Consider the following 17305-nt stretch of genomic DNA (forward strand, 5'->3'; position numbering starts at 1 on the left):
TAATGCCTGTATTTTATTTTTACTTGCAGAGTAGCAAGCTAACTTTTGGTGTTAAAGCTTGAATTCTTTATTACTCAAATGCAAGAGTAATGGAAGACAACATGCTAAGCCAAACAGTATTAGAATTTGTTTGGAAGTTATTATAGTTGCTAACTTATACCTCAATCAAAACAGTTATCTTCAGATCAGACAAAATTCAAAAGGAGCTTGCTACTTATGTGAACTTAATCTAAATAGTGAATTATCCAAGCATTAACAATTAAGTTTGAATGTGCCTTCGAATTGTGCATAACAGATTTGAATTAAGCTATATAAAAATCAACTTAGATGTTTTATTTTGCATGAATTGTTGTCAAGATACAAGAGTTAAATACTTTAGAACGATTTGTAACAAAAACTTTAATCCAAATATCTCCAAGAGTTTACAGTGACAAGACAACTTTTACACAATGAGGAAAATTTCTATCTACAATGTACCCTTATACATATGTACTTATCCAATCAACAGTTCTTAATTTGTATTACAAAACTGTTTTAGCAGTAGTGCTCTACACAAAAGTGTAAGATTTAATTTGCACTGTGCATAATAAAGATAATTCTGGTATAAATCAGAACTCGCAAACAGGTTTAGAAAAAAAGGCTAGCTACAAAGTTTTCAGTCTTCTTGTTAGCCATTAAGTTTATTCTGGCCAACTAATTAAGTCTCCACATTTCACACTGCAGATTGTCCATTCACAATTATAGCAAATGCTCATGATTTTTAAGTTCATGTGGTAATTTATGAGTTTAGATTCTGCAGATTCCAGAATATGACGCAGAAGACTATAAACATTTGTCGCTGTAGGACTTTTGAGGATTTGGAAGTTCTATGCAAGGTAACTGGCTAACATTAATGCAGTTTATGCTTAAGGGTACACTGTAGAGCAACAGGCTTATTACACTTTGTATGACCTGCTCAAAACCATATACATTTTCACAACTGTTACATGTCACCTGTTACAAGAGAAACAAAATTTGACAACTAAAACATTTTTAAAATGCACCAAGCTTTATGAGTTCTTAAAGAAAACAATGTTCTGTACATACTTTCTTCAGATCTAATTGTGACTTCCTGTACACCACTCTTCCTGAAGTTCTATTTCCTGTCATTTGACCTGGAACGGCTAGACAGAGTTTAACAAAAAATTTAGTTAAACAATGATAAATGGACTCTCATTCAAATATACTTCAGTATCATAATATAACTATTATACAAGTCTAATTTTCATTTGAATATTCACCTTGGCCTGCATACAGTCAAATGCATTACATTTTAACATACTTTGAAATGCTCCAATACCTGAACATGCACACGCATTCTTACCTACGAGATCTGGAAAATGAACGGGAAGGCTTATGATTTCTCTCCCTTGAGAGTGATCTTTCTCTCCTTCTATCTCTAGAAAGGGACCTACAAGAGGAATATTCAGCATTATAAACTAAGGTATATCAAAAACCAAGAGGTCTAGAAGATAGTGTTTATCAATGTCAGTCTCAGAATAGCAATATTGTATTAGAAAATTTTCAATTAACACTTGTGGCTAAAGTATACATACAAGCTCTATTCTCTAGAGTGACTTAGAGCTGTGATGTATCAAGCTCTATAATGCTTCAGACTACGCTTGGCAATTCCAAATAATAGATTTGACTGAATCTGAATATTTGACATAAATATCTGAATATTTAACATTAGAAAAAGCCAAAGGTGATTTTAGAATAAATTGCAAATAATAAATTCACCAGTTATAGCAATTCACCCATAAACTAATTCAATATTAAAACTTCTCTTGACAAATTAGTAGAAGAGGCCATTTTTAAAGTTTAACTGTTTTTTATAGGCGAATTATGTTCAGCAATATCCATCCATCTAGTGTACGGACGACTAATGTATTACTCTCGCTCTTCCCAGATCTACAAAGGAAGTCTATTTGCATAACAGTGAATTCAGACTTGTATTATTGTTCTTCTGTATTGTATTAGTGTTAACTGTTTAAAGACACAAGGAAAGTTTCTTTATTTCTATGTGTGAAATAGTACAGCAATGCATGATCAGCCTCAACAATTTACCTGCTGCGACTACGGGAAAAACTCCTCCTTCGTGGAGATCTACAATCAAAAAAGAAAGGTGAGTCTTTTCATCAATTCAACACTACTGAGGTGAGGTAATTCCCAACTTGTCAAGTCACTGTTGGGCCCAGTGAATGCGCCAAGATAAATTGCACCCATCGTCCAGCAAAATGGAAAGATTCAGGCATTAAAAAGACTCAGCGTGATCAGCATGTTTCCAGCCATGAGTTTGTTTTAACTAATACCATGTCACAGCAAACCTGTCCAATGCAGCACTTCCATCTCAACAAAATCCACTGCCTAAAAGACTATACCAAAGTCCCACAAGTAGTTCCAAAATTGGTATAACTAGTATTTTGGAACCCATGCAAGGCAGAGTCCTCAACAAGACATAAGGTACCAAGTGAAAGACTAATGCACACAGTGACAATGACATTAGAGCTGCATCTGTGAATGTAATTTTTAAACGGTCATAGTGTGTTTAGTCTAAAGAACCTTAGCTTGCCCAGTTTATCCCAAAAAGTAATTGTTCTGAAATCGTTAGTAAAACAGTTTAAAGGTGAAAGGAGGTGGCAGTTGTTTGCAAGGAAAAACAAAGTTAGCAATTAAGTTTGCCCATCTCACATGCAAATATACTGCAGTTTAGTTATTTATATTAGATTCCTTAACACCCTTAAAAGTTTTATCCAAGCAACATATGTATGTTACCACGAAATTATGCACAGCCAGCCTTTGATTGAGAAAAAATAATTACTTATAAGCCGCTTACTCCTTATTTTAACCAGCAGTAAACTGTATAAGCAGGAAAAACTTACTAGTTTTTGGTTTCAACAAGCTAGAAATGGTGAGGTGAGGCTGCCGGACTGACTGCCAAGAAGAATTTGCTGAAAAGGTTTTGCCAGATGTTGCGTTGTATTTAGTTGGTTGGCGAAGGGGGTGTTGTGGATTTTTCCTGCTTTTTTGTTAGCCGAAGGCTGCTGCTGTAGTTGTTGTGAAGACATTTGGTAAATAAACAGCTGAGCTGATTGGCCGGGAATGTGTGGGCGGTCGAGGTGGCTGCTGCCGATTTGGTTAAGGTTGGAGAGAAGGCTGAGAGAAAACAGCATGCTCGGGAACCAAAGGGCGGTGCAACCTGATGACTGGCCATGCCTGGGTCATGTGAAACGACACCAGCCAAGCTGAATGGGGCGCGCTGGTCACATGACGCTGAAAGGGCTAGTTGACTGGCTAATGCAGACTCAGAGGGTGGTGAGAAGAGACATGATGGTGACTCTGTAACGGGTTCATTTTTATTAATAGATGGACCAAAAAGCATAAAAAAATGAAAAACAAGCCATCAGTACAACCATCTATTAGCTAACAAATACTCCTATTGTGTTCTACAGTGAAAGGGAACAGGTTTCACTCTTATTTTGTATGGACTTCATTCACCTGCAATAGGTTGAGATCAGCCCTTGCAGAAATCAGGTTTTAAGTACTGAAGTGAGTATTTAACACTCAATCAATTTGTCCAGGTCAGAGGATGCATTATCAAGTAAAAATCTGCTTTGTTTGGGAATTCATAACTGCAGAATTCAAATGAGGCAATAATATTTCAACAGTCTTATTACAGTCAAAATTTAGCTGAGTAACTATTCATTGCTTCAGAATCCTTAAAACAGTTGCCTGCTTAGCATCATTTGTGCTAAAGAAAAAACAAACTCAGTGAAAAAAAATCCAAGCTGTTGTATGTAATGTTTATCAACAATGAAGTAAAGAAAAGCAAAAAAACAAGCTGAAGTACTGGGACGAAAAAGGAAGTGACTAGTAGATGGACAGACCTCAGAAGAAAAGACGATATTCCATGTTAGAGGATACTATCAACTGGTATAGGTACCCAAGGACAGAAGCCAGTGTTCAACAAAGTGTATCCCTCTAACACCTGCTTAATGCTTTAGAATTCGGTGATTTGATATAGACACATGTATGTTTTTAAAAGTCTATTATGCCAAAATGGTAATACTGCCAACATCACTATGAAAGTTCTTTCATCCTGGATACCTGCGGCGAGGCGGAGGACTTCTCCTGCGATAATCATCTCGAGGACGTCTACCCCATGAAGGAGGTGGGCCACGGTTCCGACTGCGTTTTTCACCATTGGACAGTTCCACCCTGACACGACATCCACACAGCGTTCTGGGAAAGATGATTCATTTTTAAATACATTGTTTTTTAAATACATCATTTAAGTCAAACAACCGAAAGGCATTTGCTCATTCAATTCTCTATACTGGGAGACACCTGGGACCTTCCAATGTTTTGAACAATTCCCATCAGCATAGTCAATGATCAGAATTATCTGAACACAGAATTTTGCAAACCAATCTATTTACTTTATCCCATTGCTCACATGCAAACGATTTCATTACAAAATGCCTTTTGACTTCAGTTTTAAGTTTTCAGTACAAATGCAAATATTTTAAAAAAATGAACATGCATTTTACTGCCAGTATGGTTGGATTGACTCATTATTCCTAAGCATTAAGAATGCTTTATATTTTGAATACTAAAACACCAAACAACAGAAGTAACACAGTATTTCTAAAATCAGGCAATAAAAATATCTGAGTATATTTCTCTGAGTTGCTTTCAAATTAAAATCTTTCCCAAGCTAATGACATTTCATACAAATATATTTTATTTCTCTTTTCATTACTAGATCAGTACTATTCCTTAGTAAAACCACCCCAAAAAAGTCAACTTCAAATCCTTTTAAAGGAATATTTTAATGTGCTGTTCTGCATTATTCATACCACTAACTTTTATTATTTTTTTTAAAATCAGAACGCTCACTTGCAGGTTTCCCAAGAAAATCAGAGAAGTTTACCTCCCATCTAGTTCTCTCACTGCATCAGCAGCATCCCGTGGATCTTCAAATTCAACAAAAGCAAAACCAGGGGGATTTCTAGCAACCCACACACTACGCAGTGGTCCATAGTAGCCAAAAGCTCGTTCCAATTCAGTTTTGTTGCCATTGTTCCCAAGGTTTCCCACATAAACCTTGCAGTCCAGTGGACACGAATCACGATGCATCTCTGAAATTCATGCAAAAATGGTAATCGATACGTGCAAAAGTGAAAATAATCATAGCGCAAGCTAATCCACGTATTGATTACCAAAACACAAGAGAATCTTACAAATGACATACAGCATTATTACAGATAACACTAAATTTTTGAAAAATCATTGCCAACAATCAACTTCTCTGAATTCATAAATGTTCACATTTATAGAAAATTGTTCGGATATAATCTGAAACTTAATTTCAAATAATCTTAATTTGGAGACCCGAATTAGTTTGATCTAGGGGTTAAGGCCACAAGGCTAGAAAGCAGGAGACTCTAAATTCTAGTCCCGCCTTAAGCATGAAAGCCGGCTGGGTGACTTTGGGCCAGTCACTCTCTCAGCCCTACTCACCTCACAGGGTTGTTGTTGTGGGGAAAATAGGAGGAGGAAGGACTACTGGGTACGTTTGCCGCCTTCTGTTATTTATAGAAACAACAAAGGCAGGGTAAAAAGAATCTAAATAAAAAAATAAATTTTAAAAAAATCTGGAGGTTAAGCAGCAGCCGATGTTTCCCATTTTGCTACACTTCTGTTTCTTCCGATCGCTGCTATTCAAAGTACATATATCACCAGATCCCCAAGGAAAGCCTTTCATCAGGTAGCCAGATGAGCATACCAGAGAAGTAAACCTCGTGCTCACCCACAAGCAAATATATCGTTATGCCTAGAAGATGGCGCGCCCTTCCTCAACCGCTTTTACCATAATTGAGTAGCTGTGGGATTCCCTCACAACCCCAATTCCCCTTCCTCCTTTGACTATCCCTCGTTCGCCTCGGCTGCGAGCACAGCAGGAAACAACAGCCCATCAGTCCATCTTCTCTCCCATGTACGCAATCAACATCCCAGCACAATATCCTTGGCGCTATCCGATCACACAAAATGGCGGCGGCTCTTTGTCCGCTTAATACAACCGCGAGGCCTTCTACGCCGACCCATCCCCTCCCTCACCGGCTTCCTGGCCAGGAGCGTAAAAGACTCCCGTGAGCGGCTGCTAGTCTTTTTCCTTCCTCGCCTCCTCTACTTCGTCCTGCAACCCCCTAAGCGCGGTCGGAGTCGCTTGCTTTCCCGCCAAGACTCGATTCCACTGCCTCTCTTACTTCTCCGCACTGGACAAAATGGCGGACAGCACCTCCACGCCCTGAGTTTATATACGTCCTGCTCAATCAGCACGTGACCAAAACGTTCGCCAATAACAAAACACCTCTCCGATGATTGACATTCTCCTGCACCCTACCCTCTTCCTGGAGCACAGCTCAGACTCAGAAAGCTGGTCGGCGGGCAGGTCCCGCTCGCCATAGCAACCGTTATAGTAACCGCAGAGAAGTTGGGGAGGGAGGAGAAGAAAAGGATCGGTGGGGCTCGTACCTCGTGGAGGCCCAGGAAGAGGCTTGGATTAGGTCGGACGTGTTTTGCGCTCAGCATTTTCCTCCCAAAGCGTAAAGGCTGGAGAGGTTTTTTTTTTTTTAAATGCGTCCCGTTCTTTCTGTGGAACAGTTGCTGAGTGTTTTGGAATACCAGGACTCTCTAATGCAACCTTAACCACAAACCGCATTGTGTTGCAGAAAAGAAAAGGGGAAAAACAGGGGTGGAGGGACGCTTGTCCGGACCTGGCTTTCCAAACCTTGTAATGTTACAGCTATGTTTAGGATACTGCTGGTCCAAGCGCTAAATGAAATTCACTTCATTCTATATACTCTTTTTTTATTAGACCTTGTAGCCGAAGGTACTGCTTTGAACAAGAAAACCAATGATTAATAATCGTATTATTTTGTGCTAATTGTTTAGCATATTTGAGCTTTTCAATCAGAATATGAAAATGATTTCAGGGATCAGAAGCCTCCACTAAAACGAAGCGTTTGTGCAGTTTTCTTCAACGGAAGCACCTTGTTCTGGTTATCTTTGGACATGAAAAAAAGCTAAATAATATTTTTTTAAAAAAAATTAATAATTTCCTTTTGCGGCAACGGTTTCCTAACAGAAAAGAACAGATGTTCCCAAATTAAAGATTTAGATGGTTTGTAAGGAAATGGGCCTCTCGGGCCATGCAGGAAGAATGCGTACACTTGGATGCAGTAGTGGAGAAGGGGGCAGCGTGCTGGGGGAAGTGACAAGGTGGTGAAAGTCGATGGTCTAATTTATGAGGAGGAGTGGGGGTTTGGTGTCTCTTTTGACCTTTTCTGCAATAAGCTCTGCCTTGGATCCTGTATAACAAAACTGTCCCACTCCACAAAGCTTTTCCTGCAGTACCTGTCCTCATCTTAATGTTGAGGTTTGAGGTGGGGGAGGAGACTAATGCCCAGAATGTATTCTCACCTGTCTGTCTATATCTGAATGGTCTATATGCAGGTTTAAACCCCCAGAGTGCTGTCTTTTTCTTTTTGCCTGATGCATTTGTTAATGGTCAAACACGCAAAAGGTGAGGAGGGCATGCTGCTTTGTTTCTTTGGCAAGATACAAACTCCTGTCTCCTATTCCCAAACCCCACAGCAGGTCTCTGGAAGACACTAATGTCATTACCTACATTTATGCAACTTGCTAAAGTATCACTCATACTTTAAAATGAGTGAGCCAACAATAAGCCACATACATTACATTTTAAAGTGTTTTTTGAACCATAATACATAATGTGGTTTCCTTTGGACATGTTATGTGAATGCAGCCACTGTGGCTTATTAATCAAGGTTGATGATTTGGTGTGATGTGCAAATAAAATCAGTATGACTTTTTGGATCCTGTAGTTTGCAGGTCTAGACCTTCTCTTTACTGTTTGAAAAAAAATCTCCTTTGATTGCTTTTGAACCATTGTTCCAAAAGAGGCTATGTGATTTCTTTGTAAATATCCTATCAAGAGAGCTATGTGGGTGATGTCTTCTGCTTGTATGTATTTTGCTCCAAAATGGTGGTTTGGAGCAAAGTGTCTTAAATATTCCTCTGGAGGAATGCCTGGTGACTGTCAGAAATGACATTGCCTTATCACACTCCAAATTGGTGGCAATTTACAGTTTTTCTATGGATAAGTAGGGACGTATTTTTCATTTTTATGCTGTTTTGGGATTTCAAACTTGTCTGGGTTTTTTGCCCCCTTCCCGATCTAGGCACGTATACCATACAGCAGCTATTGCACTGGTGTGTTATCACTGGTGCATTATCTCCATCTATCTCCAATGCTGACTGTCTCATGACATCCTGGCTTTGGAGTGGTCTTCCCTTCCAGGCTGGCATTGATAATGTTTTTTGGTGCTAGGTGAAGACCTGGGCAAAAATTCGGATTACCACTGGATGGCTGCGAATAATTTTCTGCATCTTTTTCTGACATATAATGGTTGTCTGCAGCCCAACCTAGTAGTGGACACACTTGCTGCTGATGCTTGGAATGGGGTGGAATATGCAAGTGAGTAGATCAAGTACTTAAAGTACAGAATATAGTGTATACTTTGGCCTAGTGCCATACAGAACTGAAATTATTGCACTTTGCCACCTAGCAGTAAGTAAATCTGTTTGCCTTTCTGGGTGACGATACTAGTTTCATTTCTGCTCCCTGCTGTTTCCTGCATAGCTGTTCAACAAGTCTGAGGACCCCAGCGATGCTCCGCTATGTTTTACCATCTCCACAGCAGTATTTTCTTTTGCAGACATAACTGAGTAGAACTCCAGACTACAGAATTAAAGTAAAGATATTAGACATTTGTGAGATACATGTTTTGTGCTTATGAATATTAAGTTAAAAGCCGGAAATACCAAATGTTGTGGATATTATCAACAGATGTCTAATTTATCATTTGCCTCTACATTATCCACCAATATTACAAAATCTTCTTTTGCAGTTTACAAGTCATTGTTTAGTTGATACATAGCAGCTACAGTGTTAGAAATAAAAAATAAAAATTCTTAATTGATCATTGAATCAGTGCAGAAATTCATTCACTTTTCTGATCTGAAACATTTTTTTTTCAGTGAACAGTATCTCAGGCATCTCCAACATGCTGTCATTCTTTACACTAGTAAGAATATAAATCTTTCAGCTGCAGTTTTAAATCTAATTTGTTCATTAATATTAAACTTCTTTGGTAAAGTACAAATGTTCTTCCAATTTCCTGAATAGCAGACTTGTCATGGTTCTAAACAGAAGCGCATGCATAAACTGCAGGTGAAAGGTGCTATTTTAGAACTAGTCTTTTTATAGACATGGGATCATGCCTTTGAAAGTTAATGTGTCTTAAGTATTCTTTATGATGCAGAGAATTTGAAGCCATGTCTAATTATCAAGAAGATATACTAATTGTTTTAGCAGTGGGGCATTCTGAATCAGGTTGTGTTCAACATCTGAAAATTATAAGGTTATTACTTCAAATCTGTCATGTATTCTTCAATAATCCCATTTTCTTGTTAATGTGGTCAACTGGGGTTGTAAATAATTTACTTTTGTTCACATAAAATTCTTCTCTGCTGCAGTTTTCTTCTGTGTGATATTCTGTTGTTTCAGTTTCATCCCCTCTATCTGCTGTCAAAATAATTTGCAATTCTTATTAGTGTAATCATATTATGTTGCCTCTTTCTTTTTTTTTTTCTATTCTGAATCCTGCAAACACTTCCTATCTTTATCATCACAGCCTTCTGCTGCTCGTCCACTCACATCCTGGTATATCCCTGCCAGTGATCTTTGCTCCTCTGGATTCACCTCTCTTAATATCTAAAGGTTTACTATGTAATTTTTATCCTTTACTACTGTAACTAAGTCTAGATATCTGTAATTAAAGTAATTGACTGTTCTTCTTCACATTATCTCTGCCTCCATTTCTTCTGACTTCTGGTAAATAGATGCTTTTGACTGCGCAACCATGGCAGTACTTTTATAAATAAGCAAACTTCCATGACAGCCTTTTTCTGAGAATGCTCTTGACACAATCTTAAAAATCCAAACATATTTATCAGCCCCAAAAGATTACTTTGTATTTCTGAGATGTATAACACATCAAAAACATGTATCTTTCAGATTACATTATTATTTTATTTATTATTTATTAAACTTGTCCCTGCCCATCTCCCCCCAATGGGGGACTCTGGGCGGCTCACAACATATTAAAACCATAAATAAATATACAATTAAAATCTATAACAGTCCACATTTACAGAAATAAAAGGAAAAAAATTCAGGAGGCCGATGGTTCAAGGCAGCAACACCAAGCCTCTAGGGACTAGCCAACCCCACATCTGATGGCCTCCCTCCCCACCCCAGGCCAGATGGCAAAGCCAGGTCTTCAAGTCCCTCCGAAAGGCCGGGAGTGAGGGGGCCTGTCTCACCTCCAGGGGCAAGATATTCCAAAGGGCGGGGGCTACAGCAGAGAAGGCCCGCCTTCTGGACCCCGCTAGTTGGAGTTCTTTTGCCAAGGGGGTCCGGAGCATGCCCTCTCTGTGATCGGGTGGGACGGGTTGAAATCATGCGGGAGAGGCGATCCCTCAGGTAGCCTGGCCCCATGCCATGTAGGGCTTTAAAGGTGGTAACCAACACCTTGAATTGGACCTGGAAGCAAACCGGTACCCAATGCAGCTCATGGAGCAATAGTGTTATATGGGTCCTTTGGACCCCAAAAATAGCTCATGCGGCTGCGTTCTGGACCAGCTGAAGCTTCCAGATACTTTCAAGGGTAGCCCCATGTAGAGCGCATTGCAGTAGTCTATCTGGGAGATAACGAGGGCATGAGTGACTGTTTGAAGGGCATCCCGATCCAGGAAAGGGCATAACTGGTGCACAACCTGAAGTTGTGCAAAAGAAGTAATTTTCTTGGATTGATTATTGGATGACTTCACTGGGAAAAGTCTGCCTAATTTATGAAGCATATTATTAAACTGAAACATATTAAAAAGAGCACAAAAAAAGATAAATAAAGGCTTAAAAGTTAAAAGCTATAGAAAGGTTGAAAGAGTTGCATAAATTTAATCTAGAAAAAAGATGATACAAACCCGAAACAGCAGCTATCTTCAGATTATCTTCACAGGTGTGTGCCTGCATGTGAGCGCAGGGAGGCTGAGGAAGGAGGATGCTGATGGCTATGTATGTGTGCGCGAATACAGGGAGGCCGGGGAAGGAGGGCATAGTCCATGCGAGCAAGCGAAGGAGGGAAGGAGGGCAGAATGTGTGAGTAAAGAAGGGCGGGGGAGAGACTTACCCAAGTGACTTGTGACCTTCCCTGCAGCTTCCCCATTGACTTTGCTTTTGGGAAGCCAGCAGAGAAAGCCAGCAATGGTGATCACATGACCACAAGATGTTGCAACCAGTCGTAAGTGCAAGCTGGTTGCCAAACAACCAAATTTTGTTCACATGATTGCAACTTTGAGGACTGGTCATAAGTCCATTCAGTGCCATCGTAACTTCGAATAGTCACTGAATGAATGTTCGTTTCTCGAACATTCTCTCGAATGTTCTATTAAACAGTAGAAAGAGGGTTGAGCATTGCGGCACACCACAAAGGAGAGCCTGAGGTTGTAACATCTCCCTGACTGGCAAGGAGGAGAACCAATGGAGAACAGTGTCCCCACTCCCAATCCTTGCTTGAAACATCCCATGACCAACAGAATCAAAAGTGGGTGAGAGACCCAACAGGACCAGGATTGTTGTACTTCGTCACTCTGATCTCGCTACAGATAATCCACAAAATTAATCAGTGTGGTCAAAATTGATCAGTGCTTGAAATCTGACTGAAAAGGATCCAGATAATCTGTTTCCAGCATCCTCCACAGCTGCAGCCCCACCACTTTCTCAACAGTCTTCCTAAAAAGTAAAGACTGGGACAGTTTAATAGCTTCATTAAGAAAGAGGAGGCTGGCAAGATGGAAAGACTCTGAAATACCCACAATGGAGGAATGGCTGGTGAAGATGACAATTTGCAAAATGGCAAAACTGACTTCTTTGATTAGGGAAAAGACAATAACTACCTTTCTTAGTGACTGGAAACTCTTTATGGACTCTTTGCTGAAAACAGAAAAAAACCCCTTGCGATTTATGGGTTTGACAATGAGAAATGGTAGAATATGGAAAGAAGGGAGAGGATAAAATATAAATGCATTTATAACCTCTGTAAAGAAGATCAGAAGCTACTTCTTTATATTTTTGTTTCTTTTTCTTTCTTTGTCTTTTTTCTTTCATTTTCTATTTACTCGTTGCTTTCTTTTTTCTTTAAATTTGTATTGTTTTTACTTTGCAAAAAACTTATTTAATAAAAATTAATTTTAAAAAGAAAGAAAGAGGAGGCTGGCTGCAAATCTCCCTTTCTCAAGTACATATTAACCACTGCCTGTATCCAGACTCCTGCCACCCGGTTTTCACCAGAGTTCCAAACTGCAGATGGCAAAGCTGATATCATAAAGAATCCTATCCTTGGGATTGACAGACTCAAACTGATCCCAGGTAACCCTGTGAGATGTTTGCCTCTGTCATCTCTTTCAGACTTGCCCAACCAGCATGAAGCTCTGAGCAAATGTGAGTGATTTTATCCTCCAGGTGCTCTGCAAATTCTTCCCAGAGGCCCAGTAACCAATCTTCCACCCCATTCTTTCCTAAAAGGGCCCAGGCCACCTTAAACAAGGCCTCTGGATAGCAACCCATAGACATAAGTGTGGAGAAGTATAGGTGCTTTGCCACTCTTAAAACCATACTGAAGTTTGGTCATATTTGCACTCCATTGTTTGCCAGCATTGCTGTAGGTATGTCTTCTGCTGCTTCATCTCTTACATCTCAGTGTACCAAGGAGCCCCCAAACTGGCATGCGGGAGGGGGGGAGGCTGCTCTGGGGCAATCTTGTCAAGAGCTGTAACCAATTCCATATTCCAGAGATTGACTAGAACTTCATTAGAACTGCCTGCTAACACCTTAGGAAGCTCCCCAAGTCCTATGTAAACCAAGCAGATCTTTCACAATCTGTGGTAGACCAACTAAACGGATCCATCTTCCCCACAGTAGTTGATAGCATTAGTCAACTCCATGGAAACCAGAGAGCCATATGATCATGACATGGAATTGGTATGAATATCTTCTCCCCCCTGCCCAATCAAAACTCATTTGTTCTGGGATGAAAATCAGATCTAATGTGTGACCATCCATGTGGGTCATCCCTGAAATCACAAACTGCCTCTGAGCCCTCCCCAAGGAAGGTAAGTTGAAGTTCCCAGTACAAGAATCCTGATTATATCTATCACCAACCTGGTGGTGAGGTCTAGCCACTTCAGTAGGGACACAGCTGTGCAGCATGGAGAATGGTGCAATAGCATCAATCCCAGCTTGTCTCTTGAGCCAAACCTCACAAACAAGGACTCATATCCAGTTACCTGCACAATAGTGTCTCTGGTAACCTATAGAGCCTCCCAAGTGAGAGTTACCACCCACCCTCCCCTGCCAGGAGACTATGGCTAATGCCAAATCCAGAACCTGGATGGGCTTGAACCACACCATCCCAACTGACCTCTCCAAAAGCCCCCATTATCTCACATTCAGCAAGATGTTTCAACAGTTCAGGGTCCTCAGTCATGACAGCCTCAGCTCTCGTCTACTTCTCTCACATCCTCTATTCTTCATTCCTCCCACTTTCTACTCCACCCTTTCACCTTCCCATTCTGTTGACTTTCCCTTCTGTTTACTTCCCCTCCTACCCTAAACCCTTGCAGTCACATTAAAGCCGAGAAATTCATTTTTGAAGTCCAGAATGGAGATCTTGGGGTGAGGTGCAGTTTGACCCTGCATCTCACTTTAAACAGGAGAGTTGTAAATACACTGATTATCAGCAACCTTGAGAATGCTGCAGTTTATGGAGACATACAATTTGTGAATCAAAGGCCATTCATTGATATAAAAAAAGTTACAACTTCAGGATGAAGTTGTCATCCTGTCATATCATGACATAACAAGTCATGAAGGAGTAGTTGTGACATGTATACTTAGCAATTAAGCTACTGCGGCTAGATATGTTGACTTTTACATTAAGCACGCAAAGGCAGAAATATTCAGGGGCAATCAATGACCTAGTATGCATACGTGCAAGTAGAAGGCATATATAACAGTAAACTTTCTCCCCACAACTTTTTCCTCCTGAGCGAACTATTTATTTTTATTTATTTATTTATTTAATTTGTCCCCGCCCATCTCCCCACAATGGGGGACTCTGGGCGGCTTACAACATACTAAAAAACATGAATACAGTTAAAAGTTATAAAACCAAACATTAAAAAGATAAAAAAGCTAAGAAATCCAAGAGGCCGCTGGGGCCACAGCATACCACTAAGGGGCCAGCCAACCCCAATTCTGATTTCTTCCCTCCCTGCCCCAGGCCAGATAGTAGAGCCATGTCTTTAAGTCCCTCCGAAAGGCCTGGAGTGAGGGGGCCTGTCTCACCTCCAGGGGCAAGATGTTCCAAAGGGCGGGGGCCACAGCAGAGAAGGCCCGCCTTCTGGACCCCGCTAATCGGAGTTCTTTTACCGCGGGGATCCGAAGCATGCCCTCTCTGTGAGATCGGGTGGGACGGGTAGAAATCGTGGGGGCGAGGCGGTCCTTCAGGTAGCCTGGCCCCATGCCATGTAGGGCTTTAAAGGTGATAACCAACACCTTGAATTGGACCCGGAAGCAAACTGGTACCCAATGCAGCTCACAGAGCAGAGGTGTTATATGGGTCTTTCTTCGGGCCCCAAAAATTGCCCGCACGGCCGCATTCTGGACCAGCTGCAGCTTCCGGATATTCTTCAAGGGTAGCCCCATGTAGAGCACATTGCAGTAGTCTATCTGGGAGATAACGAGGGCACGAGTGACCGTTCGCAAGGCATCCCGATCCAGGAAAGGGCGTAACTGGTGCACCTTTCCTCTCAGTGCCTTCTTGTTTAGGTGGAGTTTAAGTTTATTTTTGGTGAATCCAGCCTAAACAAAGGCTTGCACGTCAAAAGTTGTTGTTATCAAACAAGTAACATGCACCCCAAATTAAATGTATATTTCTAATGCTTTGCCACTGATATTTGATGACACATATTTCTAGACACTCTGGAGAAGTGACTAGAAAAGTTTCAAGAGCCACAGGTTGCCTTCTCCTACCCTAAACCCTTGCAGTCACATTAAAGCGGAGAAATCAGTTTTTGAAGTCCAGAATGGAGATTTTGGGGTGAATTATGAGAGTTAATGCCAGGTTTAAAGAAAGCTAGTCCATGTGGCTCTCACTTTTAACAGAAGGATTACATATGAAGCGTTACACAGTACTACCTGTGGCTGCAACCAACTGAACCTCTGATATAAGATTTGGACAAACCTAATTGGATCTATGAGCCCCATTATATTAAAATTATATATTTCAAAAATCAAGTTTTAAAACCATTTTATTGTTCATCCATTTAACACACCTTCCGATGGCAATTCCTTGTGTTTTCATTTGGACCACTGTAATGTACAGAAATGAATGGCAAATACTTTTCTGAGAAGAGAGGCATTTTTTGCCCAGAACATTCTTGAGTTCAGCATAGGAAGCCAAAGCTGAGAGCCACTGGACCTTCACTTTTGTCTGACTGTTCTCTGGCCTAATAGGAGTATCACCACAACTTGAAGCGTCCATCATTTCTTTAGAGCAGAAATTAAAAATGCTGGACACAGTACCCGGTCTCTGAATCCAGAGCCATCTTGATCTTCCCTTGCATGCACCTTCTCAAATACAACAAAGCAGTAGCCACGGTAGTGCATCTGGTCCATGATAGAATGCATGACGTGGTCATTCGGTCAGCATCTTTCAGTTCTTTTAGTTGACATTCACTTGCTCAGATGAATGTAAGCATAGTTCTTAAGATAATTGCTGTTTCCTTTCAATTCATGTCCATTAAATGAAGACAAACATAAAGCTGAGCAGCAAATTAGATCAGATATTTTAGACTTGACTTTGTCTAGTGCTGATTAGTCTGTGAACATGTAACTAGGTAGCTCTTCTTTCACAAAGAAAGAATTTATCTTTATGGGTATCCTGGAAACTAAACAGAGGTCACAAAAGTACCAATTTAGCAACCTTTATTTAAATGTTTAATTGGTTACAGGTTTTAATCTTTTCAATAAATGGCTCTTACGCCAACAGCTGAAAATCAGGCTACAAAACCAGGACCCTTAAGTGGAGCTGAAAAGCGTGATGTCAAAAAAAAAAAAAAAACCTAGCATAGGTAACCAGTTCTGGGCTGTAAAATTCAGTTTACCACAAGATGACAAGAAGTTATACAGTATATCCCATATCCCTTTGCTGTCATCTAGAGGTTGTCTGAGTTTTTGCAGCCCAGATCTGATAGCCCTACCTAGACAAATAGTTGAAGGAAGATGAAGTTGTACACGTATTAATATTTATTTATTTTGTTCCTTTTTTTATATGTTTCTTCTGTTAAATAATCTGAATTTTAAATTTTGCCATACAGAAAGTGAGTGGACTTATCTACTGTGTGAAGTTATAAACATAGTTTATTAAGTAAGCGATAATTGGCTGGATTCACAAAACAAATTAAACTATAAACTACAGTTTACAAATTATAATGACTGTGTTCATACAGCATTTTAAGGCAAAACCAAACCAAACACATTATGGCTTTGTGTGATATGTGAACCCAGGCACATACTGATTATGTGAAAAAAGCTGAGCTGTGGTATTAAAAATAGATTCTGAGACCCCTGACAAGTTCAGACCTATTTAGGAGGAATTCCAGATTAATATAAATAAGAAAATGTTTTAATTTCAAATAGTCACATACTAGTTCCATTATGCTTTATTTCCTGAACTATTTATATGACTGTGACACATTATTTATAATCATAAAAAATAAAACAGAGCATTACTTTAGGGTAGCAATTAAATCAATCCCTTACATACATTGTTCTATAACTTCTCTTCAGATAGCAAAGAATAACATATTAATTTTAATTTTAATAATATTTTATTGCAACCTTAGTTCTACTTGATAGATTTAACCCTGAATTTGTTACCTTATAGTCATTGTGATTAAAAATAAGAGCATTGCAAATTCAAATTTTGCATATTTACATTTCTAGTGCAAAAGTCCAATTGCTGGATACTTTTAAAATTGGACCCAAATGATCATA

The 17305-nt window shown here is 39.8% G+C and overlaps 1 protein-coding gene across 2 annotated transcripts; it reads right to left on the reverse strand.

The window, feature by feature from the left end:
- Positions 1–318: 318 nt before the first annotated feature.
- Positions 319–6327, reverse strand: SRSF3 (serine and arginine rich splicing factor 3). 2 transcript variants are annotated; one of them, XM_025163252.2, is made up of 7 exons: positions 6160–6327; positions 5563–5627; positions 4973–5180; positions 4147–4281; positions 2107–2145; positions 1364–1450; positions 319–1163 (listed from the first exon to the last, which is right to left on the reverse strand). In XM_025163252.2, exons 3-7 carry the CDS (start codon positions 5176–5178, stop codon positions 1136–1138), a joined length of 495 nt encoding a protein of 164 aa, XP_025019020.1. In that variant the 5' UTR covers positions 5179–5180; positions 5563–5627; positions 6160–6327; the 3' UTR covers positions 319–1135. The 2 variants fall into 2 exon arrangements, with proteins under 2 accessions (XP_025019020.1, XP_007423054.1); XM_007422992.4 differs by lacking the exon at positions 5563–5627.
- Between the last annotated feature and the right edge of the window lie 10978 nt (positions 6328–17305).

Source organism: Python bivittatus, unplaced genomic scaffold, assembly GCF_059951505.1.
Source record: "Python bivittatus isolate LINGU-HERP-01145 unplaced genomic scaffold, Pbiv_v1 ctg000700_np1212, whole genome shotgun sequence".
Lineage (NCBI taxonomy): Eukaryota > Metazoa > Chordata > Lepidosauria > Squamata > Pythonidae > Python > Python bivittatus.

Coding starts and splice junctions, on each gene's coding strand:
- SRSF3 (XM_007422992.4), bottom strand. CDS start 5,178: ATGCATCGTGATTCGTGTCCACTGGACTGCAAGGTTTATGTGGGAAAC. Junction 4,282..4,972: donor GTGAGAGAACTAGATGGGAG/GTAAACTTCTCT, acceptor CATCTTTCCCAG/AACGCTGTGTGGATGTCGTG. Junction 1,451..2,106: donor TTTTCCCGTAGTCGCAGCAG/GTAAATTGTTGA, acceptor TTCCTCTTGTAG/GTCCCTTTCTAGAGATAGAA.